The sequence below is a fragment of the Salvelinus sp. IW2-2015 genome, linkage group LG8 (assembly GCF_002910315.2).
Source record: "Salvelinus sp. IW2-2015 linkage group LG8, ASM291031v2, whole genome shotgun sequence".
Lineage (NCBI taxonomy): Eukaryota > Metazoa > Chordata > Actinopteri > Salmoniformes > Salmonidae > Salvelinus > Salvelinus sp. IW2-2015.
In genome coordinates this window covers 31,449,810-31,477,535 of record NC_036848.1, presented here as the reverse complement: position 1 = coordinate 31,477,535, position 27,726 = coordinate 31,449,810, and the positions used below count along the sequence as shown (strand labels likewise).

Here is a 27,726-nt window from a genome sequence, read left to right as displayed (position 1 = left end):
GGCAACTCCCCTTTGGCTGTTTAAAAAAATGTCTAGTTTTAAAGCCTTGTGGCGGGTTTTGAATAGTCATTGGGTTAGACATTGTAGCTAGACCTGGCAAATCTGCTGCACACCCTTCTACAGAAAGTTGTGGCTGGCATCGTTTTCCTTTTCTTTTACCAACCTCAAATCTGATCAGGACAGGACATTGAATGTAGACAGCGCTCAGACCACCACCACGAGGAAGTCAATTTATGTCGGTTTTGTGGACTTTTGGCAAATATGTATGAGTTCATTTTAGATTCATTCTAAATATGTTGTACTCTGTACACTGTCACTCGAAGTTAGTTTCATTTTCGTTATGAAATTCGCAATCAAATTCACAGTTTAATCTATATATTTATATAACGCTCATTTAAATAGCCTACAATGTTTCAGTTAGTTGTGAGCAATATATAACCATTTACAAAGGTAGGCTACTTACAAATGGTCTGTATCAATGCGTCGAGAAAGGTACGTCTCATCCATTTTAACTTCTAGCCTATACCCTTTCAACAGCCTGATCCTAACACTTTGTTTGGTAAATTGAGGGTGGCTGACATGTAACCACTCTCAAATTATAGTCATGTTTATAGTACGGTTTATTTGATCTTGTAGGCCAACTCATTTGCAATTTAAAGCTGAATTGCAGTATATAGACACAAATTAAGAGTAAGAGAAAAACATGAGTTTCAGATCATGGGGAAACGAAGAGCAATGGATGAAGGGTTGACTTATTGACGCAGTTGGGTGTGATTGGAGGGGACTATCAATGGTCTGAACATAATTCATAAACAGCTGTGGATAGGCTAAAAGCATTGACAGTGTATATTAGTTGTCCCCGGTGATCCGACCGTTCGTAAATTAATCACACGATATCTCAGACAGCACTGGCACGATTTTGACGAAACTTGGGTGAATGGTGCGTCTTGCCATAGAGATCTGGCATTTACTAAATTACACTGATTGCCCGAAGGCGGGAGCTATAATAATTTGAGAAACGTGTGAGTCACACCAGAGAGGACTAAGCGAGGCATGTGGCGTTTTTTCTTTGGCACATGACATGGAGTACAAGGAGTGGATTAGCTAAAGAGATGGGCTAATTGTCTTCCATTTTTGAAGACATGTATTGTCGTTGTTAGAGCGGCCACTTGAGTATCTGGTCAATATAATGGATAATCTGTGGTCACACACCATAACTAAAAAAGTGTTAGTCACACACGATATCTCAATTCAATCATATCTTGGGTTATGAAAGGATCGTATGCAGTTGTACTAACCTCAAGGCATTCATAAGTTATACTATTCAAGAGTCTGCCGTTAAAATGACCGGCAAGACAAATTACATTCAGTAGATTTGGGTTCAAAGTCAGAAGGACAAAATATCCTAGGCCTAAATGAAAGTGGGATAAAGGAATTAAAATAATTTTAGTAATCGGCTAGTGGTGCACAGATGACATGGCAAGCACCGAACAGTCTGCTGTTGACTATATCCAAAATGGCAGAAGACTTCTTGTGGATAGCCTTGAGAACCACAAACTGGTTATTGACCAATTGCATAAGCACAAGGTGCTCCATCAGGAGGAGGTCTCTTACCTGTCCTCCATGTATGAGAAGTCTGATAGATCCAGAAAAATGCTGGACATGACTGTTTGCAAAGGGGAGGCTGCCTGCTATGAGCTTTTGAAGATATTGTACACCACCAGGACAGTTTCACTAAAACAAGATATGCATTATTGGATCAGCTGCTTTACTTTCAGAGATGACCCAAAACTACAGAGTGACTTCACTCCTACTGGTATGTGATATTGGCAATTAAATCTGATTTGTGGTAACTTAACACTGGCTGTAAAATTGTTATAGAGCATACAGTACACATCTATAAGCACTATGCAAAGCATAAACATCACATCATAGCTACATAGAGTATTATTAAAGCTTAAAGGGGAGCAACATCCAAAACCATTCACTTGTTATTTTAACTAGAACTCCATGGCTCAGTTATAGACAGTTGGTCAGGATCCGCTCCTCTACCCTTTAGCTAGAACCAGCGAGTGCCTAACTCTGCCTTGCTACCAGACTTCCTCAGCCACTGATTTTGTTAGAGCTTTAGTCATTTAGATATAAAACGTCATAAACCATAGCAAAATGTGTCTAATAATTGCAGGAAATTACCTTTAAAACTGCTAAATTTATCTAAGCCCCATGGCAAATGGAATCGCAGGAATTTAACATTAAAAACAGAAACATTTTCTCTCCGCCGCCAAGAGGGTGGTATCTGTGATATAACACATCTTGGTTGACATTATGACACCTCATCAAGCCCAACTAACTCCTCCACGCTGCTTCCTCTTCAAACAAAACATTCCCAGTATCAATGTGAATCAGATCGTTAAGCTTTAATAATACCCCATATAGCTATAATGCAATGTGTATTATGTGCTTATAGATGCTTTATAATATACAGTTCATGCAAATTATTACCCAAATCTCTTACAATCAATGGATAGCAAGTCATTTTATAATAAAACCCAATTTGACACTTGAGTGGTTCAGTTATCTGCCAGACATTTTATTTAATGCTCAAAACATGTAATTGTCCTTGTTTCCTTATTGCTTCATCTTTTTTTTCTAGATTCCAAACCTTGCTTCAAGTACATGAGGCAGTTGAAATTGAAAGCGATTCGGATTTGTGAGGCAAGACAAAAAAAGCGCATGTATTGGCTAAAAAAGAGTTGTACATTGAAACCATTCACATACATACCTCTTGTTTTGGACCCAGACAGAAGTGTGTTTCAAAAAAGCAAGTTCTCCAAAAGCAAGGCCTACAAAAAATCTCGCTCAAAAAAACTTCAAACTTACATTCCAGCATTCAAGAGAAAATTATCCCCTGATAATTTACTGACAGGAAATGAGAAAAAAATTCTGCTGGTTGGAAAACCTGGGATAGGTAAGACTACAGTTGCCCAGGAGATTTTGAATCTTTGGGCACAAAAAGAGGACAATGCGGTGAGCTACATGTTTTACTTCAATGAAGCCTTGATGAGGTCTATGTCCCACTCTGATGACCCCACGACTCTGAAGTCACTTTTGTTTGGCAAATACGTCAAACCAGAGGAAGGGATTGAGGAGATTTTGCAAGATATTGAACAGAATTCTGAAAATGTCATAATTGTGTTTGATGGAATCATGGACACAATCAGCAATTCTGTAGTGAAGCGCATTTTAGAGAAAGACCTTCTGTGTGATGCTAAGATTGTGACCACATGCAGACCAGAGGCAGAAGACTGTGGGTTTTTGTCTGACTGGCCATCTTATCGAGTGGAAGTACACGGATTCAATGACGAGTCAATCAGTTCTTTCTTTAGGTGGATGTTTGATACAGATGAGGATACCATTTGTAGAATTTTGAAGAACCCTGAACTCTTTAGTCTTTGTCATGTCCCAATGTACGCCTTCATAGTGACTGCCTGCATCTGTTTGAGTGTTTCTGAAGCTAAAGATCATCCCTGCACTGTAACAGAAATGTACGTACAGATCTTGCGAGATGTCTTGAAAATACACAATGACCAAACTACAGAACACCTGGATGAATACATGCATCGCCAAAAGGAGGCCCTCAGGTCTCTTGCTGAAAGCGCTTACCAAGCAATGCTGGGTAAAACAGTCAACGTGACAAGATTGGATTGCAAAGACCACAGGGTGCTAGATGCTTTCCTGACGTCATCTGCTGCTAAGGACACATCAACACCATCTTGGGCCTTTCTCCACAACACAATGCAGGAGTTTTGTGCCTCTGTTTTTCTGTTGATGACACCAGACAAAATCACCCAAGTCCTTCAGCGGTGCCAGACCGAAGAAGGAAAGTACTTGAAGCACATTTTCTCGTTCTTGTGTGGACTTTCTAGTCAGTCCAATAACATGGTTGAATCGATTAAATTCTTGATTTCTGAGGAAGAGGTGAGAGAACTATCTGACCAGTACATTGAAAAGATCATAGACTCATTCATCTACTGTGAGACACAGCAGGACCCTGATGAATCTAATTCAGATGTGGATGTGGAAAATCTCCTCTTCATTTGTCAGTGCTTGTATGAGCACCAGTCACCTGAGGCCTGCCTACTCCTCCTAGAAAAAGTGGGCTACGAGTTTAATCTCAGTGGAGAACAGCTTGATCCTCAACAGTGCTGTGCAGTGTCATATGTGATCAACCAATCCAAAGACAGGAATGTTCTACTGGACCTGGAGGACTGTTCTTTGTCAGATCCAGGACTAAGGCTGATTCTCAGGGCTTTGGAAAATCTCACAATGCTCAGGTATTACTCCTCTTACTATTACAGAGCTTGATAGTAGCCTTATTTATATGACTTCATTCATGTGTTACAATGACATCCCATAAATATACAGTCTGGTCCATCATTATTGGCGCCCTTGGTAAAGCACCGAGCTATATTGTATGCTTAAAAAAATGTGGATATTATATTATTTAATACTAATATACACTTAATATACAAAAGTATGTGGACACCTCTTCAAATGAGTGGATTTGGCTATTTCAGCCATACCTGTTGCTGACAGGTGTATAATATTGAGCACACAGCCATGCAATCTCCATATACAAACATACTAAATGTTTCCACTTCACAATAACAGTACTTACAGTTGTCGGGGGCAGCTTCTACATTAGCAGTAGAATGGCCTTACAGAAAGAGCTCAGTGATATTCAACATGGCACCGTCATAGGATGCCACCTTTCCAACAAGTCAGTTTGTCAAATTTCTGCCCTGCTAGAGCTGCCCCCGTCAACTGTAAGTACTGTTATTGTGAAGTGGAAACATTTAGGAGCAACAATGGCTCAGCCGCAAAGTGGTAGGCCACACAAGCTCACAGAACGGGACCGCCGAGTGCTGAAGCGCATAGTGCATTAAAATCGTCTGTCCTCGGTTGCAACACTCACTACCGAGTTCTAAACTGCCTCTGGAAGCAACGTCAGCACAAAAACTGTTTGTTGGGAGCTTCGTGAAATGGGTTTTCATGGCCGAGCAGCCGCACACAAGCCTAAGATCACCATGCACAATTCCAAGCATCGCTGCTGGAAAGGTGTAAAGCTCCCTGCCATTGTACTCTGGAGCAGTGGAAATGCGTTCTCTGGAGTGATGAATTACGCTTCACCATCTGGCAGTCCGACGGACGAATTTGGGTTTGGTGGATATCAGGAGAACTCTACCTGCCCCATTGCATAGTGCCAACTGTAAAGTTTGGTGGAGGAGGAATTATGGTCTGGGGCTGTTTTTCATGGTTCGGGCCCCTTAGTTCCAGTGAAGGGAAATCTAAACGCTACATCATACAATGACATTCTAGACGATTCTGTGCTTCCAACTTTGTGGCAACAGTTTGGGGAATGCCCTTTCCTGTTTTAGCATGACAATGCCCCGTGCATAAAGAGAGGGCCATACAGAAAAGGCTTGTCGAGATTGGTGACCTCAACCCCATCAAACACCTTTGGGATGAATTGGAACGCTGAGTTCACCCAACATCAGTGCCCGACCTCACTAATGCTCTTGTGGTTGAATGGAAGCAAGTCCCCTGCAGCAATGTTCCAACATTTAGTGGAAAGCCTTCCCAGAAGAGTGGAGGCTGTTATAGCAGCAAAGGGGGACCAACTCAATATTAAATGCCCATTATTTTTGGAARGAGATGTTTGACGAGCAGGTGTCCACATGTTTTTGGTCATGTGGTGTATTGCTCTGAGAAAGAGATTTTGTAACAAAGTAATACCATTTTTTTTTTAAGATAGGGGTCAAAATTATTGGTAGCACCCTCCCTTGTGAGGATAAAGTCACTGAGCTTTTTTCTAAAATGTTTTATGAGTTTGGAGAACACAAGAGAGGGATCATAGCCCATTCCTCCATACAGAATCTTTCCAGTTCCTCAATATCCTTATTCTATCCTCTTTAATTCCAGGTTCAATTTCCATTGGGCACAGACGTTAATTCAACGTCTATTCCATGTTGAAATGACTGGAAACAACGTTGATTCAACCAGTGTGTGCCCAGTGGGAGGTTTTCAATGGTATTCAAGTCCAGAGACTGAGATGTCCATTACAAAATGTTGATTTTGTGATCAATTAACAATTTCTTTGTGTATTTTGATCAGTGCTTGGGGTTATTGTCTTGCTGGGAGATCCACTTGTGGCCAAATGTCAGCCTCCTTACAGAGCCAACCAGGTTTTGGGCTAAAATCTCCTGGTATTTGGTAATGTTCATGATGCCCTTGACCATAACAAGGGCCACAAGACCAATAGAAGTAAAATAGATCCATAACATCAAAGATACACCACCATATTTTACCCCAACCGGATCTCATAGTTTCACTTCAGGATTTTATGGAATTTAATGAACGTAGTTACAGGGTTCATTTCGCGTGGTTATAGGTTTAAAACAGAAACAACTCAAAAGGTTAAGTTTAGGTAGAGTGATTATGGTTTGGGCGGTGGGTTGGGGAAAGCATAATTAAATAGTAATACAAATGTTCACATTAGAGCTGTCCCCGACTAAAAGTAATATTGGTCGACCGCAATTGATTTGATTGTGCCGCCTGGCTGAGACCTGCTGCGCTGTGTTAAGTGACTGCGTGACTAGCACCCGCTGTCTTTCTCTCCTCCCTGCTGCAGCGACCACCACACATCTATAGCGCTGTCCGTGTTGCTGAAGCTGCAACATAATTACAATCATTTCTGACTGAAAAGTTAAGTTACCGAAATCCCTAATATGTTTAGAAAAAACATCCCCTCAACCCTTGCTCTCTTTACGTGACACGTGTATGTTTCGCATGCGCGTGACCAGTAGGGCCTGACCCATAAGCATATCATAATCACGTCAATAAATTGATTATAACAAACTCTGAACACCGTAACACACGTGACAGCCATATAGATGCAGAGGACGTGACAAATAAACTCGAAACGGGGGGATGTTTACTGGTTGCACAGGAGGTAAATGGCAAGTCAGGTGTGTGGAATAAATGTGACTAGTTGTGGAAAATACTGGAGATCAAGAAAACCAAGGTATGGAGCAAGTGCTGCGTGCAACAGTCGCATTCATTCGTGAATGCAATTTCCGCAATGGAACAGTTAAGCCCTATTTATTGTTTATGATAATTATTCGATGGTCACTTTGTTATTATATTTTAAAACTAAAATGCTTGATTGCATTTCACATCATGAATGACTCATGTGCTGTGTGATGACATTAATTAATGAATTATTGATTTATACAGTAGCCTACATAAGTATAGAAATATAGGCCTAAGTAAGTTACGCTATTTAGACTAAACAGGATGAGCTCTTAGGCCTACAGTTCAGCTCGATGGTGGTTATACAAAGCTGCTATGCTAAGCCTACTAATGATAACAACATGACTTATTATTATAATGATAATCATAATAATAAGAAGAAGGAGATCAAGGAAAAAGGAGGGTTATTATTATTATAAACATAATTTCCCGGACAATTTGGAACAGTGTAYACAACGCAAAATAAATGATGAATTATACCATCGAGGCTGGTCTAACGAAAAAAGTGCAACGCCTTTATTACAGCATAGTAAAGATGAAAAACAGCTGAATTTATGAAATTGTTGGGTGAGACAAAGTGGTCATGGAATCAGTAGGCTATTAATCAAACCGGCAACAGAAGCAGGATCTGTCTTATTTCTGTCGGTATATATGGATGATTTATAAAGCCAGGCACATTTAACAGTTAGTAAATTGATTATAAACCTAATTAAGTTGGCATTTCCTCTCCTCACTTTTCTTAGACAATAAGGGCTGTTTTCTTGTCGCCTCATTCTGCTGCTGCCTCCTCCTGCATTGTTCTCAACAACAATTTGCGGTTTAACTTTGCTATTATGCACATAGCAACATGGTCTAGGAAAAAAAACGTAAATTCAACAGCGCACTAATGTGTTTCAGAATTGCGGACAGCAACTTCTATCCAACGTGAGAGAAAGCGGATCTGTTATAAAATAACATTATTTTTTATTAGTGTTGCACCATTGTTCCTACATAATATAACTATATACAATTTCAGTAGCACATGTCATGACTGTGCCATCCCCACGGCCTCCACAATGGATTAGTCCACTCAAGAAAGGCGCGAAACAGACAGGTGTCTTATATATATTTTTTGAAGTAGCAAACAAAATACATCGTGGTCGACCAACAACCTGTCGACCAACGATCTACCAGTCGACTAAATGGGGTCATCCCTAGTTTCCATTTAGTATCATCAAGTACTCTCCCTGCTTGCTAAACAATTGTGAACTGCCATGGCGCAGTGGTCTAAGCAGCGTGCTCTGAGCTTCGCGAGTTCGACCTCAGTGCTATGCCATGTTTTTTTTCTGAGTGCCGAGGACGGCATATATCGATGTCCTCAGGACCTTTTCAAACATCCGAAATCGACTTGTGTTTCTAGTGACCAGCTTGATTTGATCATAGGTATGAGCAGTGGTGATTTTAGCATGTAAATCTTGGTGGGGCAAATTGCCCACATTTTTTGTTGTTGATGCATGCCAGCAAAGCCACTACACAGCACAACACTAAACAATATATGAATTGCACTGTAATGGTGACAAGCGGTGCCCACAAGCTGTTAGCAGAGCTTTGTTTCCAGCACCATGGAGTGAATCCTTACCACTGTTACACTTGGCTATCAGCAGAGCCTTGTCTGGCAGCAAAACAGTTCATTCAGTCACGTTTAATGCCTTTTTAAAAAACATAGCTGACCATATCTCCTTGGCATATTACATAATTTATGCAGCAGCATGTAAGACATTTCTGGACTCACCTTGTTGTGCACGGCGGTCCTTAGATGGCAAATTTTGTCATCAAAGAAAGAGAAAGATTTACAATTCCGATTTGAATGACAGTCTGACTTCCCAGCTGCAATGCTTGCAGTTAGCCACTGTCACTGATTCCTTCCAAACAACTCATTGTTGAATTGCGATTTCCAACTTGTTGTGTAATGTTTATGTCCAAGAAATGTAGGGCTCAAAACAGGTGGGGTTCTGCCCCACCTGCCCTGAATGATGGGTCGCCACTGGGTATGAGGTACTTTTCTGCATATGCTTCCGTTTTTCAACGCCAAACCCACCACTGGTGTGCGTGGCCAAAGAGCTCTATTTTCATGTTATCTGACCATAGCACTGCTTGGAGTTTAATAAATGGCATTGGCACTTAGATTGGAACCAGTGCTATGTTTAGATGACACGAAAATATAGGTATTTTTGGCCACGCACACCAGCAGTGGATGTGGCCTTCGAAAGAACAATTCATATGCAGAAAATACCTTAATCCCTACTGTAAAATATGGTGGTGGATATTTGATGTTATGGGGCTATTTTGCTCCACTGGTCCTGGGGCTCTTGTTAAGGTCAATGGCATCATGAACCCAGTACCAAAACATTTTAGCCAAAAACCTGGTTTCCTCTGCCAGGAGGATGAATCTTCCATCAAGACAATAACCCCAAGCACACATCAAAATCCACAAAGAAATGGTTAATAGACCACAAAATCTAAATTTTGCAATGGCCATCTCAGTCTTCGAACTTGAACCCCATTGAAAACCTGTGGTTTGAATTGAAGTGGGCAGTCCATAAGCGCAGACCAAGGACATCAAGGATCTGGAAAGATTCTGTATGGAGGAATGGCCTAAGAATCCTTCCAATGTGTTCGCCAATATCATAAACCATGTCAGAAAAAGGCYCAGTGTCGTTATCCTCACAATCATAGGGTGTTGGAGTACTGAAAACATTTATTTAAAATAATATAATTTCCCCCCCAAAAAATTGCATACAATATAGCTCAGTATTTGTATTATTTTCTGCTCTTTATCAAGGGTGCCAATGATTATGTACCATACTGTATAATAACAATGTTCAGTTAGATCATTAATATGCAGTTATATAATTAATATGCAGTATTACATAGAAGTACAATATATATTTTTGTTTTTAGCCATGCAATATATATTTTTGTCTTTCATCTTTATTCTGTTAGACTGGATTCCATTACACAACTGCAGATGTGGAAAGTTGCACTTCGCTCTGGCCTACAGAGAGACTGTGACAATTTGCTGAGACTGTGTGAATCTGAAATTCACCTGTCAGTCCAGGAGCAAGAGGTGTGGAAACCAGCAGAAGAGGTCCTGAAGCAGAAGAGACCAGAACATATTCATCTCTGTCTACATGTTGGTCAAGGCACCCAACATATTACCACATCATCAATGAAAATCATCTTTGACAGTTTGACAAACATTGCAGATATCAGGTAAATGAATGTATAGCCTACATAGCTGGATTTTTATTAAGTCCAAATAGCATATTCTGAATATGGTTAAGATTCCTCTAAATAATTTGAATGACTTACAGATGCTGTTTTACTGCCACTGCTGCTATCAGTATTTCCAATGATGACAAATGTTAGCTCTAATGTAGGTCCCACATCGATGATAACAGAAGTGTCTCATCTTAACATTCTTTTAGGTTCATTTCACTCAATGATCAAGAAACACATTCATGGAATGAGGAAGTGAAGTCATTCCAGATGGATCTTTACATACAAGGAGCTCTCTATGAGATGACGACAGGACAGAAATGTGTTGAGGGTCTGCGCCCTGTGCTCGCTCATTTGATTCACTCTGACTCTATAGAGGAACAGAGCAAATTCATGGTTAGTCTGTACTCAAAGGCCCATGACACGCAGGAAGGAGTTCTACCAGTGTTGCAGCCTGTTTTCCAGACAATTCCTGCAGTATGGTACATAGACCTCTCTGAGAAAGGAACCTCTGGCATCCTCGAAGTGCTGACATTTCTGAATGTGAAGAAACCAGTTGAGTTGTGGTGGTCGGATGAAGAGAGCGAGAGGGAATTGACCATTTTCCTTCAGTGTCTACCCTACATTTCAGAGCTGAGGTGAGTGTGGTTGTGTAAATATCTTGAAATGTTATCCCTGGATCTGAATGTTCTTTGAGAATAGACACGCAAAAAAAATATGCTGCAGAAGACTTGTTTTTGTATCCATCATTGTCTCTTTAATCCGTTGGCATAGTTCGAAGAGAAAAGTTGCTTACTATCTCAGTGCAAAATGTTATCTGGTGTAAGACAGTAGCGTTTCCCATCAGAGACCCTGACAGTCTATAATCTAATTATATTCTATTCAACATGAAGAAAGGGTTCAAAGAGGTTGTACAGTGAGTGTTTGGGTACATTTTGTCATTAGATTTTTTTAACCATTTGTTTTCATTCTAAATGATCTAGATTCAATGACTGCATTCCAAACACCAATGATGCTATCAAGGTGCTTGTGGATCTCTTCATCTGTGCAGCAACATTGGAAGGAGACACGCTAAAGATGCTTTCATCAGTATGTGGATACTCAGCTTTCCCCTTTGCTGATCGTGACAACGCTGGACAGTGTGCTTTTCTGTTAGATCTGTACTCGCATGTGAGCGACTACGAGACTCAAACAGGCAGAAGTATCCTTCCAGCGTTACTGCCACTGTACCAGACAGCTCCTGCAGTCTGGTCCATAGACCTCTCTGAGACAAAAGCCTCCCTCCTCCTAGAAGTGCTGAAACTCCAACCGGAGAAGAAACCAGTGGAACTGAGGGGCTGGTCAGATGACGAGAGTGACGTGAGGAGTTTCCTTCAGTGTCTACCCTACGTATCATACCTCAGGTTGGTTTGTTCAACAGTTCTGTTATAATCATATTGCTGACAGAGAGTAATTTAGATGCCACGTGGAATTATGAACTTGAAACATCTTAAGGCTAAGGTCCTAAGGATAAACTTAGCCTCAACGTGCTTTTGAGAACTCAGTCTTGGTCTATGTGTTCCTTTTATGTCAGGCTAATAATGTTTTTCTACTGACAGGTTTTACTCCAGACAGGATGAGGGGCAGCTGCCTGAAGAGTGGACGATCACATTTTTTCCATGGCTTTGTCGTTTCCTTTTGAACGTGTTTCTTCAAGGAGCTGTTAATGACATATTGACAGGACAGAGGTCTGTTGAGGCACTCCTGTCTGCTCTGGGGTTAGCTCATTCATTTGACTCGACAGAGAAGTGTATGCTTCTGTTAGATCTGTACTCGCATGCGAAGGACTATGAGATTCAAACAGGCAGACGTATCCTTCCAGCGTTACAGCCAGTTTACTGGTCAACTCCTGCAGTCTGGTCCATAGACCTCTCGGAGAGAAAGGCCTCCCTCCTCCTAGACGTGCTGAAACTCCAACCAGTGAAGAAACCAGTAGAGTTGAGGGGCTGTTCAGATGACGAGAGTGACGTGAGGAGTTTCCTTCAGTGTCTACCCTACATATCATACCTCATGTGGGTTTGTTACCAACCTGGCTTGTGTTTTTCTCTATGGAAGTAACAGTTAACTATACCATGGAACATTAATTGTTTTGAGATATATTAACCAATCATTTATTTACTATTTGATATATTTGCATACATTACAATGTTTTCATGTGCCTTTGCCTTGTTTTGATTCTTCACCCTCAGTTGTGACTGCCAGTTATTCCTGTCTATGTGTGATGCACTCTCTGTGGGTTCTGAGGGAGATGCACTGCTATCCCACTCTCTCCTCCAGGCCCTACACTACACTGTCACATTGTCAGGGTGGTTGCCCAGTGTAAGCTGCGAGGCAGTAGGAGCAGTGCTAGGCCAGTCTACTGCTGACGAGGAACTGGACGTCACTCTCACCCCACAGAGTATCTCTCTCCAAGGAGCTAAACTTCTCTTCGAACAAGTGAAAGAGCTTCACAAGCTTAGGTAATTCTATATTTGCTAACACCCTAGAGTCTGTTGATGCACCGGTAACATAATTTWAAAAAATCCGAAATATCTGGCTGCGTCTCAATCCACCGCGTCTGCCTATAGTGCTTTCCGCATCTGCGGTGGAAGGTGGCCAAGCTACAGCGGTGTTTGTCAAACCATGAAACATCCCGAAAATATTTTTTCTCACGAAAACATATGTAGCGTCTGAATGGTTTGGCCTACAAACTATTATGACCATTCTATGAAAAGGGGATACTCTCACGAACACGATGACTCATCTGAAGTTAACTGGTACCGGTTAAAAAAAAATAATGGAAGTATGGAGGTACAGTAGTTTTGTGCCTACCCCAAAAAAGGGGTTAAATATGTGTAAAAAAAGATATAAATATATACTGAGCTTTCTTATATCTCCTAGATAAAGGACAGACACTTCAAAATCTTATTCCTTATGATTTTTTTYTTGTTGCCATTTCTGAATGTGTTATTCAATGTGTTTGTATGGATTTGGTACTGAAGGCCAAATTCTATATTTTAACAAATAATGTTTGTATATATAATTTTTATATATCCCTAAAGGGGTCCTGAAATTCTAAATCAAATAGCTAAATGATCCGTGGTATGACTATCTTAAAACAATTCCATATGTTAGCTTATAACCCCCACCCCACACCTATTCTTGATGGTTATAACATCATTTTTGTTTCTTCTTTCAGAATGAATGAAATGGCAACAGTGAAGCTAGCTAGGATGTCACTTTTGTGCAAAAGGCCAATGATCGTTAAGGAGCTGACCCTGGTCTTATCTAGGCCAAATCCAACAGAACGGGTGCAGTGTAGAGTAATRAGTAGTTTAGCTTCACTACTGACAGTGTGGACCATAAGGAGCTTGGATCTGACAGACTGTCCCATCGAGGGTTACCTTCTTGCTACCCTATTGTGTCATCAGGGTCCGCTCACAATCAGGCAAGTTAGTTTACCTAGTTTGTGCACTCTCAAACAAAATGTCTCTAAATGTGGGGTTTGCATGTTTGGGGATTACCGTTTGAATTGTCGAGGATCCACATTGTTTTCTGTGTGTTACCATCTGCCTGTATTCCTCTCTGGCAGACTAAGTGAGGAGATTCTGCAACAGCTGGCAGTTGTGGTGTATGAGGCTCAGAATGAGGAACTGACCCAGTGCTTCCTGGAGAAGGTTGATGGAGACCTGTCTAACTGTAGACTGGACTGGGATGTGCTTCACTACCTGCTGAAGAGCACCACACAACCCATTACCATCAACCTCAGGAGGAGCAGAATCAGACAGCAAGACATGCCTCATCTTCTCCCGTTCCTGAATAATATTCACTTTCAAAGGTCTGGTTCAAACAATATGATGATTGCTATCGGGGCCAATATCTTTGTCTTTCACCGTGAAAATCCAATAACTAACATGTAGCACCTAAATACGGCACCTAATGTCTCCTTTTCTGCAGAATGAATTCCCACTTTGAGAGGACAGCTCTGAAAGAAATACACAAGCAACGTGCTGGTCACATGGTGACGACTTTAGTGAGGTCATCAGATGAATGGATCAACTTGAACAACCAGGTCTTGAAACATGATGACTGTGAAGCACTGCGCTTTGCTTTACACTACAGTGACGGGGTGAAACTCAACCTGTTGTGGACCGTCATTCCAAAGGAGGAGATGGGGAGGATTCTGACTCTTCTGCACAGGGTCTCTGAACTCAGGTCTTTGTCCACATCACTGTCTATTAGTGTCTTAATGTGTTTTTTTKTTGTACCTGATTTAAGTATTTGGTTTCTAGTTGATTGGAAAGAGTGAATTACAATTAATTGCGCATTATTTTATGTCCATCCATGGTTCTGACTGTCCTGACGACCTTGCAGGGTAGACAGGAAACTACTCCTGGAGCTCCTCCATGCCTGGACAGGATTGATAACACAAACAGAGGCACCCGCTGCACTCTTGAGGGTTCTGAATCACAAACTGGACCTCTCCTGCTCTTCTGCCATGGATCTGTCAGGGCAGGAGGAAGATACTGTTTTGAGCCTCAGTTCTTACGACTGCAGGGCCATCTCTGCAGCCATCAATAAAGCTGATGGTGACACAGAACTGATTCTACACGACTGTCAGGTTGAGGATGCAGGACTAGAGGAGTTTTACAAAGAGTCCATTTTGCAAAGAGTCCATTTGAGGTGAGATGCCGTAAGCAGGTTTTTGCATATTCAATTGATAGTTTATTGATCTATAGACCATCTATAGGGGACTATCCAAATAATGTAGGGCCCAGATGTTATACTCTCGTGAGTGCRTTACTTTTGAATTTCCAGTAGTGACACTGTTTAACTTTGTTCCTTCATAGCCTTGGAAAACCTATTTTGCTGCAGCTCCTTCACCTGATATTTGTGGGAGATGGAGGCAGGTCAGGGAGACTTGCTTCACTACTATCCAGAGCCCTGGGGACGGAACTGGACCTCAGTCATACCCCGTTGGACCTGATGGCCTGTTCATCACTGGCATTGATTCTGGAGCACTCAGAAGGGCTTTCAGAGCTGGACCTCAGCGACTGCCATCTCACCGACACACATCTGGAGTTTCTGCTCACACATCTGCACAAGGCACAAGTCCTAAAGTAAGGGTATTTTCAGATACAGCACATTGAATTAAGTGGAAAGCATATTTTGTATTTTATAAGTACTAACCCTTAGTGTGATGACATACAGGGTGACATACTCCTGTACATTGGTCACTTGTGGACCAGCACTCTTAAACCATTGATCTCTTTTTTTCAGTCTGTGCAATAATGAAATAACTGACGAAGGAGCTGTGAAACTTAACCAATACATGATTGGAAAAAGCTTTACAGAAACTGTATGGTGAGTAAAGGAGTGTTGTTGATGTCTATGCTTCCTTGACCTAGTTATAACGTGTCTCAATGAGGAATATTTTTTTCTCCCCAGGCTTTGCAACAACAAGATCACTGAGCATGACAGCTTCTTGGCGGATAAACGCTACAAACTTTGGCCTGCTAACGTGTCTGGAATGCAGGACCGACACGTCACAAACCGGGGCTCTACCGCTGTGAGAGAAGAGACCTCTAAAGTTTTTTCAAAGGTAGATAGATTGATTTAAAGAGCAACAGCAGGAACTGCCATTTAAAGTCAGGTTTGCAATCGATTTGTAAAGGACTGTCTGTCATCTTCTCATGTACAGACCAAACCCATTATCAAAGAATTTGACCCTGAGATAGTTGAAGAAGTTGAAGAAAGCAAGATGTCCTACAGGTAACTACCATAGATTGAATCAATTATAACTACTCTTACAAGTAAGTTTCTTCCTCTCCTATTTTCATATTGGAGTTTTCACTCTTAAGCCAATAATCATATATGCACTGATATGATAATGTAACATGCAATATGTCCTACTAACAGAACTGTGGCTTTCTTAGATTAACAATTTCTCCTGTGCTCTGAGACCACCTTTATAATATAAGGCTAATGTGCTTCTATTTTATGATGCTACCCAGGTTCCAGTGTGGGTTTCGTGGCAAGTTCCAGTGCAGAGCTACAGGGCTGGTATTTGGGATGAGGGAGTCAGGTACCGTGGAGTATAGTGTGGACCACTGGGACATGCACATGCTTGCTGACACTGACTCTGAGCTTGCATGTCCTGTGTTTAAGATCAGCTGTCCAGAAGGACATATGTACCAACTGCACCTTCTTCACTGCGAGACTGAGGGTGAGTTTTACTAGGAGCATTGTATTTGGTACAAATCATTCCCTAAGTTCTAGACCTCAGCTGAATCTGGTATTGAATAGTGTGGCTGTTGAACAAATTGAGGAGACTAAATTAATTGGTGTCACGTTCGATTGTAAACCGTTATGGTCAAAACATATAGATTCAATGGTTGTAAAGATGGGGAGAGGTCTGTCCGTAATAAAGAGATGCTCTGCTTTTTTGACACCACCATCCAAAAAGCAAGTTCTGCAGGCTCTAGTTTTGTCTTATCTTGATTATTGTCCAGTTGTGTGGTCGAGTGCTGCAAGGAAAGACCTAATGTACAGTTGAAGTCGGAAGTTTACATACACCTCAGCCAAATACATTAAACTCAGTTTAACAATTCCTGACATTTAATCCTAGTAAAAATTCCCTGTCTTAGGTCAGTTAGGATCACCACTTTATTTTAAGAATGTGAAATGTCAGAATAATTGTGGAGAGAATGATTTATTTCAGCTTTTATTTCTTTCATCACATTTCCAGTGGGTCAGAAGTTTACATACACTCAATTAGTATTTGGTAGCATTGCCTTTAAACCCTTGTCAAACGTTTTGGGTAGCCTTCCACAAGCTTCCCACAATAAGTTGGGGGAATTTTGGCCCATGGTCCATCCAATTTTGGCCCATTCCTCCTGACAGAGCTGGTGTAACTGAGTCAGGTTTTTAGGCCTCCTTGCTCGCACACGCTTTTTCAGTTCTGCCCACAAATGTTCTATGGGATTGAGGTCAGGGCTTTGTGATGGCCACTCCAATACCTTGACTTTGTTGTCCTTAAGCCGTTTTGCCACAACTTTGGGAGTATGCTTGGGGTCATTGTCCATTTGGAAGATCCATTTGTGACCAAGCTTTAACTTCCTGACTGATGTCTTGAGATGTTGCTTCAATATATCCACATCATTTTCCTACCACATGATGCCATCTATTTTGTGTTGTGCACCAGTCCCTCCTGCAGCAAAGCACCCCCACAACATGATGCTGCCACCCCTGTGCTTCACGGTTGGGATGATGTTCTTTGGCTTGCAAGCCTCCCTCTTTTTCCTCCAAACATAACGATGGTCATTATGGCCAAACAGTTCTATTTTTGTTTCATCAGACCAGAGGACATTTCTACAAAAAGTACAATCTTTGTCCCCATGTGCACTTGCAAACCATAGTCTGGCTTTTTTTATGGCGGTTTTGGAGCAGTGGCTTCTTCCTTGCTGAGCGGCCTTACAGGTTATGTTCATATAGGACTCGTTTAACTGTGGATATTGTCAGGACCCGGTTACGAACTCAGGTCTCCGGTGTGAGAAACAGTCACTTAGTAAACTGAGTCACTAATAGTCGGCAGAACCCAGAAGATGAGGCAGACACAGCAGTACTAGAGACGGTGGTTTAATAAAGTAAAAAGGAAAAGATCTTCAGGCAAAAAATATAAATCCACAACGTCAAAAGTAATATCCAAGAGAAAAATGTATATCCTCCAAGACACAAGGAAAAATCTACAAAGTGGTAAAAACAGCAGGGAAAAAACAAACCTCAAAAGAATAATCAAAAATAAACAAGAACAAAACCAGAGTACCTCAAGAAAATCCAACTAGAGAAACAAATGTTCACAGCATGGCTGGGGCTGGGTGCTAACATACAAACACAGAGCAAAGAACTGAGGAACACTAAGGGTTTAAATACTTTCAAGGGAAATGAGGCACAGGTGCAAATAATAACTGGAAAAAGGGAAAAAACAAAAGGGTAAAAAAAAGCACAATGGGGGCATCTAGTGACCAAAACCTGAACAATCCTGACCAAATCCTGACAGATATAGATAATTTTGTACCTGTTTCCTACAGCATCTTCACAAGGTCCTTTGCTGTTGTTCTGGGATTGATTTTCATTTTTCGCACCAAATTACATTAATTTCTAGGAGACAGAACGCGTCTCCTTCCTGAGTGGTATGACGGCTGCGTGTCCTATGGTGTTTATACTTGTGTACTATTGTTTGTACAGACGAACGTGGTACCTTCAGGCATTTGGAAATTGCTCCCAAGGATGAACCAGACTTGTGCAGGTCTACAATTCTTTTTCTTAGGTCATGGCTGATTTCTTTTGATTTCCCCATGATGTCAAGCAAAGAGGCACTGAGTTTGAAGGTAGGTCTTGAAATACATCCACAGGTACACCTCCAATTGACTCAAATGATGTCAATTAGCCTATCAGAAGCTTCTAAAGCCATGACATCATTTTCTGGAATTTTCCAAGCTGTTTAAAGGCACAGTCAACTTAGTGTATGTAAACTTCTGACCCACTGGAATTGTGATACAGTGAATTACAAGTGAAATAATCTGTCTGTAAACAATTGTTGGGGAAATGACTTGTGTCAACTCCGTTCCATCTCATATTGCTCAAATAAAGAGCAAACCTGGTTTCAAAAAACAGATAAAGCAACACCTCACGGCACAACACCTCTCCCTTATTTGACCTAGATAGTTGGTGTGAATGTATTGATATGTACTGTAGGCTCTGTGTGCCTTTTTAAATTAGATTTTTTAATTGATGTAGTTCTGTCCCTGAGCTGTTCTTGTCTATTAATGTTCTGTATTATGTTGTGTTTTGTGTGGACCCCAGGAAGAGTAGCTTCTGCTTTTGCAACAGCTAATGGGGATCCTAATAAAATAACAAAAGTTTAAGCACTTTTTGATATACCCTTTTTCCCCCAATGATATATGTATTCAGACTTTTCATTCAACAAAACATGTGATAGGTAGAAATGGTAAGAAAGCATCTGGAAATATTCAAGACGGTAGAACTGATTGTTTGTTGGTGTGGCTGTCTCATTATTTTCCAGTCTACGCAGCTGAGGCTTTGTCTGTGGCTCACATATGCAGCAATAGTGTGGAGATTCTGGTACCTAATAGGGTGACAGATTCACATGTGATTATAAACATCAATGGGCTCTCCAGGTGGACTTTGTACCGCCACAAGCCAAAAACTAAAAAAAGAATCAATGGGCAGGTGCTTCTTTTCCTGGAGCTAAACATTACAGAAGGACAACACAGGCTCTGGGTTTACCTATTGCCCCGCAATGTGCCATACACTGAGGTAAATATTGCATTTATTTATTTTAATGTCCAGTAAACCTTCTCACAATCATTTCTAGGATGTGGATTCCAAGTTCTGTGATGGCATTCAGTCCATATTTCAGTTCATTGAAATCTCAGTGAATCTCCAACCCCATCAATTACAATATCAACCCATGCATCTGTGTTGTTACCACTGCATGTATCAGGTATGAAGGGAAGACCCAGATGCAGACCACGTCGAATAAACAATAGTTTCTTGTTCCAACAGGGCCAGGCAATAGACGGGTCAAGGCAGGCAGGGGTCAGAGAACCAGAGGTCGGGCAGCGGTAGCGGACGGCAGGCAGGGTCAGGGTAAGGCAGAGGTCGGTAATCCAGAGGGTGGCAGAGGTACAGGTCAGCAGGCAGGCTCAGGGACAGGCAGGCGGGCTCAGAGTCAGGACAGGCATGACAAGGCAAGGAAAGGGAAGGGTCAAAACCGGGAGGGCAAGAAAAGAGAGACTAGAAAAAGCAGGAGCTGAGACACAAAACACTGGTTGACTCGAACAAACAAGACAAACTAGCACAGACAGACAGAAAACACAGGTATAAATACACAGGGGATAATGGGGAAGACGGGCGACACCTGGAGACAATCACAAAGACAGGTGAAACAGATCAGGTTGTGACAGCATGACATCATTTTAACAGCGGTTTCAATTTAACTCAAATTTGAAAGCTTCGCAATTTTCTTAAGTCTGTATCTTTTGGATCTATTTACAATATGTATCTATCAATCTCTACTCATTCATAGGTAATGAAGCGAAATAAGAAGCTGGAGTTCATCCGTGCTTGCTCTGACTGCTACCTAAGGCCCGAAGCCCGATACAGAGTGACCTCAGACCTCGAACAGGGCTTCAGCGTCCATCCCAAGGTTAGAAATTGCATAAAGAATGAGTATGATTTAAAATCAAATAAAATCAAATGTAATTAGTCACATGCTCCGAATACAACAGGTGTAGTAGACCTTACAGTGAAATGCTTACTTACAATTCCTTAACCAACAATGCAGTTGACTTTTTTTAAATATATAATATATAAGAAATAAAAGTAACAAGTAATTAAAGAGCAGCAGTAAAATAACAATAGCGAGACTATATACAGGGGGGTACCGGTACAGAGTCAATGTGCAGGGGCACCGGTTAGTCGAGGTAATTGAGGTCATATGTACATGTAGGTAGAGTTATTAAAGTGACTATGCATAGATGATAACAACAGAGAGTAGCAGCAGTGTAAAAGACAGGGAGGGGGCAATGCAAATAGTCTGGGTAGCCATTTGATTAGATTTTCAGGAGTCTTATGGCTTGGAGGTAGAAGCTGTTAAGAAGCCTCTTGAACCTACAGTAGACTTGGCGCTCCGGTACTGCTTGCTGTGCGGTAGCAGAGAGAACAGTCTATGACTAGGGTGGCTGGAATCTTTGACAGTTTTTAAGGGGAGTTTTTATAGAGGTCCTGGATGGCAGCAAGCTTTGCCCCAGTGATGTACTAGGTCGTACACACTACCCTCTGTAGTGCCTTGCGATCAGAGGCTGAGCAGTTGCCATACTAGGTAGTGATGCAACCAGTCAGGATGCTTTCGATTATGCAGCTGTAGAACCACCATAGTCCCTGTGCCCAAGAACACTAACCTGCCTAAATGACTACCGACCCGTAGCACTCACGTCTGTAGCCATGAAGTGCTTTGATAGGCTGGTCATGGCTCACATCAACACCATTATCCCAGAAACCCTAGACCCACTCCAATTTGCATACCGCCCAAACAGAGTACCAGAACCTCCAGGACGTGTTCAGCAAGGCCCGGGCCACTTTGCTTCCGCCGCACTGACCCAATGACTGCGGGATTGACCTTCTCCCTAGCTCCACGCCGCCCCGGGGACGTTTGTACTCTCTGTCAGGACCGGAGACCAAGGCTATGGAGACCTACATTGGGGACTCCCTAGCTGAAGGATTTATCCGTCCCTCTTCCTCTCCCACTGGCGCAGGGTTCTGCTTCGTGGAGAAAAAGGACAAGACCCTGCGCCCGTGCATTGACTACCGGGGACTCAATGACATTACTGTTAAGAACCGTTACCCGCTACCACTCATTTCCTCTGCCTTCGAGCCGCTCCTGGGAGCCACTGTGTTTTCCAAGTTGGATCTACTCAATGCCTACCACCTGGTGCGGATACGAGAGGGGGATGAGTGGAAGACCGCCTTCAACACGACCAGCGGCCACTACGAGTATCTGGTCATGCCGTTAGGCCTCAGCAACGCCCCTGCTGTGTTCCAGGCTCTGGTAAAGGATGTTCTCCATTGACACATTGAACCAGTTCATCTACATTGACGACATCCTCGTCTTTTCCCGCTCCCCCCTAGAACACGTGCTTGACGTCCGGCAGGTTCTTCAACGCCTTCTGGAGAATCAGCTGTTTGTGAAGGCGGAAAAGTGCGAGTTCCATCGTGCAACCATCCCCTTTCTAGGTTACATCATCTCTGCTGGGAGTGTCCAGATGGATCCCGGGAAGGTGAGAACGGTGGTGGATTGCCCTCAGCCTATGTCCAGGGTGCAGCTGCAACGTTTCCTGGGGTTTGCCAACTTTTATCAGCGCTTTATCTGGGTTTACAGCACCCTGGCTTCCCCCCTGTCTGCACTCACCTCTACCAAGGTTCCGTTCACGTGGTCCTCTGCTGCTGACCGGGCGTTCCGGGACCTCAAACACCACTGCTCCTATCTTGGTTCATCCTTACCGTTCCCGTCAGTTTGTGGTGGAGGCCGATGCTTCYGATGTCAGAGTGGGGGCTGTCCTGTCCCAACGTTCTGCCCTGGACCATAAGCTGCATCCCTGCGCCTTCTTCTCCCACCGCCTCAATGCCACAGAGAGGAACTACGATGTGGGGAATCAGGAGCTTCTTGCGTTGAAGATGGCGTTGGAGGAATGGAGGCACTGGCTGGATGGGACAGAACATCCGTTCATTGTGTGGACCGACCACAAAAACCTGGAGTATCTCCGCACCACCAAGCGCCTCAACTCCAGGCAAGCGAGATGGGATGGGCCCTGCTGTTTACTCGGTTTATCTTTTCCCTCTCTTACCGGCCAGGGTCCAAGAACGTCAAGCCGGATGCCCTGTCTCGCCACTATAGCTCCACGGTTACCACCCCAGAGCCCGAGACCATCCTTCCCACCTCGTGCCTGGCAACGGCACTCAGCTGGGGTATAGGGAAACAGGTCTGGGAGGTGCAGCGGTCCCAGCCAAACTCTGGGGGGGCCCAGATAACTGGATGTTTGTGCCTGATGCTGTCCGCACTGCGGTCCTGGAGTGGGCCCATTCCTCCAGGCTTGCCTGCCAGCCCGGCTCTTGTCGAACCCTGGCCTTTGTGCGACAACGCTTTTGGTGGCCTACTGGTTCCGGATGTTGCCACGTTTGTTGCCGCCTGCATGGTCTGTGCTCAGAACAAGACTCCTCGGCAAGCTCTGGCTGGTCTTCTTCAACCACTGCCTGTCCCAATACCATCCCTGGTCCCACATATCCCTGGATTTTGTCAAGGGTCTCCCCCTGTCAGAGGGCAACACTGCCATCCTGACTGTGGTTGACCGGTTTTCCAAAGCCGCCCACTTCATTCCTCTCCTCAAGCTACCCTCGGCCAAGGAGACGGCCCAGCTCATGTTGCAGCACCTCTTCCGGATCCATGGACTGCTCATGGACATGGTCTCCGACCGGAGTCCTCAGTTCCCGTCCCGGTTCTGGAAGGCGTTCTGTCGGCCAGCCTGTCCTCTGGGTTCCACCCCCAGTCCAACGGCCAGTCGGAGCGAGCCAACCAGGACCTCGAGAATACTCTGTGGGGCCTGGTCTCTGCCAACCCCACCACCTGGAGCCAGCAGCTTGTGTGGGTGGAATACGCCCGCAACACCCTTCCCTGCTTTGCCACGGGCCTATCACCATTTGAGTGTTCCCTGGGGTATCAGCCCCCGCTCTTCCCTGAGCAGAAAGAAGAGGTAGGCATACCTTCTGCCCAGTCGGCCCTCCTCAAGACCACCTCCAGGTATCGACAACAAGCGGACCGCCATTGGACCCCGGCTACCCGGTATCGTTTCTGGCAGAAGGTATGGCTATCCACCCGGGATCTGCCCCTCCGGGTGGAATCCCGCAAACTCCCCCATGGTTTATCGGCCCGTTTCCCATCTCCAAGATTATTAGCCCCTCTGCTGTTTGTCTTGTGTCCATGTCTCACAGCCCCTTGTCTCCTGTTTCCAGGCCCACCCCTCCCCCCCGCCTCATCAATGGCCAACCGGCTTACATGGTGAGGCGTCTCCTGAAGGTTCGACCTAGGGGCAGGGGGTTCCAGTACCTGGTTGACTGGGAGGGTTATGGCCCGGAGGAGAGGTGCTGGGTCCCCGCCAGGGACATCCTGGAACCCAGGCCTCATCGCGGATTTCCAACGCCGACACCCCGGTCAACCAGGTGGCGCACCGAGAGGGGGTGGGTACTGTCACACCCTGATCTGTTTCACCTGTCTTTGTGATTGTCTCCACCCCCCTCCAGGTGTCGCCCATCTTCCCCATTATCCTGTGTATTTATACCTGTGTTCTGTTTGACTGTTGCCAGTTTGTTTTGTTTCGTCAAGCCCACCAGCGGTTTTCCCTCTGTTCCTGTCTCTCGACTGTTCCTGTTTTCTAGTTTTCCCAGTGTTGACCCCACCTATCTGGATTACTGACACCTGCCTGCCCTTGACCTGTCTTTTGCCTGCCCCTGTTGCATTAATAAACTGTTGTTACTTTGACGGTGTCTGCATCTGGGTCTTACCTTAAAACGTGATAGTCGAAGGGCATAGCGGGATTTCTTATAAGCTTCCGGGTTAGAGTCCCGCTCCTTGAAATCGGCAGCTCTACCCTTTAGCTCAGTATGGATGTTGCCTGTAATCCATGGCTTCTGGTTAGGGTATGTACGTACAGTCACTGTAGGGACAACGTCATTGATGCACTTACTGATGAAGCCAACGACTGATGTGGTGTACTCCTCAATGCCATCTGAGGAATCCCGGAACATATTCCAGTCTGTGCTAGCAAAACAGTCCTGTGGTTTAGCATCTGCTTCATCTGACCACTTTTTTATGTATTTGAAGACGTTTCATGATTTAGTGTGCTATAATGTAATATAATCTAAGCTAATAGGTAAGGAAAAGTTTGTATGTTTGTTTACAGTACCTCATCCATTGAGACAACACACATGTCATTACTGAGCCTCACCTGTCCTCTATGACCAATAACTCAGCTTTTTGTATTAAAACTCACTAGGTTTTTCACCTCTAGATATGCTTAAAAGTACATTCTCTGTCAAATGGGCATAGAATATTTAGCAGTTTTGTCATAAGTGATTCTCTTTGACCTCCCTTTCTCTGTCAGGAAAAATATTTGCATATTCATAGTGGCCCAGATCAACATGCCACATTTACAGTCTTCTTGGACAGTAAAGTTACCAAATTGAAGCTGATGATTCATGAGCTCAAGATGATGGGGCGAAAGAAGGTGTGGAAATGCCAATGGTTTGAACCGATATTTCTAAAGCCAGGTAACTGTTATCTCACATCTCTTTATAGGCCTACAACTATCTTTCCCCTACCTGCAACTGATTTAACAGATTTTCATTTACCTGCAAATAAACCAAAAACATACTAATTTCCACTGTATTTGGAAAACTTTTGTAATAAGAACCTGGGATGTGTGTTTTATGTTTTTTCCCAATAGGCAGCAATCTCACAGAGTCGGACTGGTTGCAGAATCTGTGTGGCATCCTGGAGCACCTGTCAGCCAAGGAGATCAAGAGGCTTAGGTTTCTAGTTAGAACCTCAAAGGAACTCCCACAGCCCAGTATCTCCCACAGTGACCTGGAGGGCTTGGAGGAGCTTCACGATCTGGCAGAGCTAATGGTAAAGAGCTGGGGGATGAATGGCTCCATTTCAGCCACCCAACTGCTCATGAAAGAACTGCCACGCAAAGACGAAAAAGTGACAACCTTGCTGATGCCCTTCCTGGAGCAATGTGTGGCGCTAAATGGGGCGTGAGAGTCAGTGGTGTGAACAGCCTGGGAAGGTTCTTTCCCTCAGGGTTCTATACTAGAAGCATCAGGAAAAGGAAAGTAGGAGAGAACTTTCACCTGTTTTGGCTGGAGGCAACAAAAACCCTAAGGAGAAGGCAGACACACATTGTTGAACAAATGTCAGATAATGAGGTTCATTGTGTTATTTGCTCAGATTTGTGCTCTTTTGCATGACAAATGTCTCCACTGTGTACTTGGTTAAAAAATATGTATGTGTGTGTTCATATTTTTAAGCATTCAAATGTACTTTATATAATGTCAATATTTTCTACCTGTATGATATTGTAAAGTTGCTCAGAGTTTTTTTCTTCTGAGTTGACATCACAGTCCCTCCATCCATTTTTTTTTTAAACATGCTGTTTTATTGAAAGGCTATTAAAGGAAGCTTATTGTCACGTTCTGACCATAGTTCTTGTGTGTTTTCTTGTTTTAGTGTTGGTCAGGACGTGAGCTGGGTGGGCATTCTATGTTGTGTGTCTAGTTTGTCTGRTTCTATGTTTGGCCTAATATGGTTCTCAATCAGAGGCAGGTGTTTTGTGTTGTCTCTGATTGGGAATCATATTTAGGTGGCTTGTTTTGTGTTGGGGTTTGTGGGTGGTTGTCTTCTGTCTTTGTGTTCTGCACCAGATAGGACTGGCTCGGTTTTCACGTTTGTTGTTTTTGTATAGTGTTCACTTTATCGTCTCTTTTGTTCATTAAACATGTTGAACACTAGCCGCGCTGCATTTTAGTCCTCTCCTTCATCCCAGGAAGAAAACCGTTACACTTATTGGGTCCAAGTGAAGAGAAATTAATTAACAGGGACAGGTGGTGGTACTTAACTTTTCTTGCACAATAGTGTCGTGGTTTTTCTTACACAGGGACACTCGAAGTCAATCTTAAATGAATCCTCCTTTATTTGTCAGCGTGCTGCTCTTCCAGCAGTTGTCTTATATAATCAAATCAAATTGTATTTGTCACATACACATGGTTAGCAGATGTGTATATACTGTACACAGACAAGTTACATTTGCATGATTTAGCATAATTACATTAATCATTAGCGTTTTGTTTAATTCATGTGACCCACCAATACTGGTTCATAACACGTGACAGACCAATACCTCACGAGGCTTCTTCTCTCTAAGCTGAGACCTTGAAACTGAGATATCTTTATTTCGTTCTCAAAACAAGGTCTGGGCGTACTGCCAAATTGCATATACTGATACTGTAAGTGAGGATTTGTTAAATCAGTCACTTGCATGAACACATAAATTGGTTATTAGAACAGCACATGAATAGAACAGACATTTGTTATCAGAAAAGCACAAACATTAAAATTCCCATTGGAATAGTAATATTTAGCAATATTTCGAAAATAAAGTGGCAATATTTTGAGAATAAAGTCTAAATAAAATGTTGAGAATAAAGTCGTAGTGAAATTTCAAGATTAACGTAGGGGATTTGGTTAATTGCATGTCTCCTTGGCTCCATGTTGTTGTGCCTGCTACTGTTGAAATGCCTTAGATGACCTGGTGAAAATATAGGCTAACTTTAGAATTGGCTTTATTAAAAAGCAAATTCTTACTCTTTTAGCACACAAAACCATATTATAAGTATTAGGACCAGGAAGAGGTTGTGCCACAGATAATTTTCAAAAGGAGCAACCGTGGTTACATACATAGGTAGAGATGGGTGGGTTGTGTGTTAATACAGTGTGTGTTTGTGTGCGGTAAAAAGTAGGGTCAAAACAAACAAATGGCCATCAATCTAATGATCTAATACACTCGATCAAACAGGTGTCACTGCCCATTCACGCTCATCAATCGATCTAATTACTCGATCTAATAACTCGCAAGCACACGCACACAGACACCAAGTTTCCCCCTGCCAATTTCAGACTACAAGCATAAACTCTTCTAACTGCGATGGTGCGTTATGAGCACA

At 43.0% G+C, this 27,726-nt stretch overlaps 1 protein-coding gene across 3 annotated transcripts; it reads left to right on the top strand.

Annotated features, from left to right (window-relative positions):
* The first annotated feature begins 93 nt into the window (after nucleotides 1-93).
* LOC111967737 (uncharacterized) lies at nucleotides 94-26,514 on the top strand. Of its 3 annotated transcripts, XM_023993050.2 has the most exons (20): nucleotides 94-1,816; nucleotides 2,654-4,334; nucleotides 10,075-10,344; nucleotides 10,560-10,988; nucleotides 11,334-11,753; nucleotides 11,949-12,401; nucleotides 12,579-12,848; nucleotides 13,568-13,816; nucleotides 13,961-14,206; nucleotides 14,326-14,583; nucleotides 14,743-15,051; nucleotides 15,219-15,488; nucleotides 15,649-15,732; nucleotides 15,817-15,970; nucleotides 16,070-16,140; nucleotides 16,383-16,594; nucleotides 19,454-19,707; nucleotides 20,480-20,599; nucleotides 25,107-25,272; nucleotides 25,449-26,514. In XM_023993050.2, exons 1-20 carry the CDS (start codon nucleotides 1,477-1,479, stop codon nucleotides 25,763-25,765), a joined length of 6,573 nt encoding a protein of 2,190 aa, XP_023848818.1. In that variant the 5' UTR covers nucleotides 94-1,476; the 3' UTR covers nucleotides 25,766-26,514. The 3 variants fall into 3 exon arrangements, with proteins under 3 accessions (XP_023848818.1, XP_023848819.1, XP_023848820.1); XM_023993051.2 differs by lacking the exon at nucleotides 20,480-20,599; XM_023993052.1 differs by lacking the exons at nucleotides 25,107-25,272; nucleotides 25,449-26,514 and adding an exon at nucleotides 19,957-20,040 and having other exon boundaries at nucleotides 20,480-20,563.
* The last annotated feature ends 1,212 nt before the right edge of the window (nucleotides 26,515-27,726 follow it).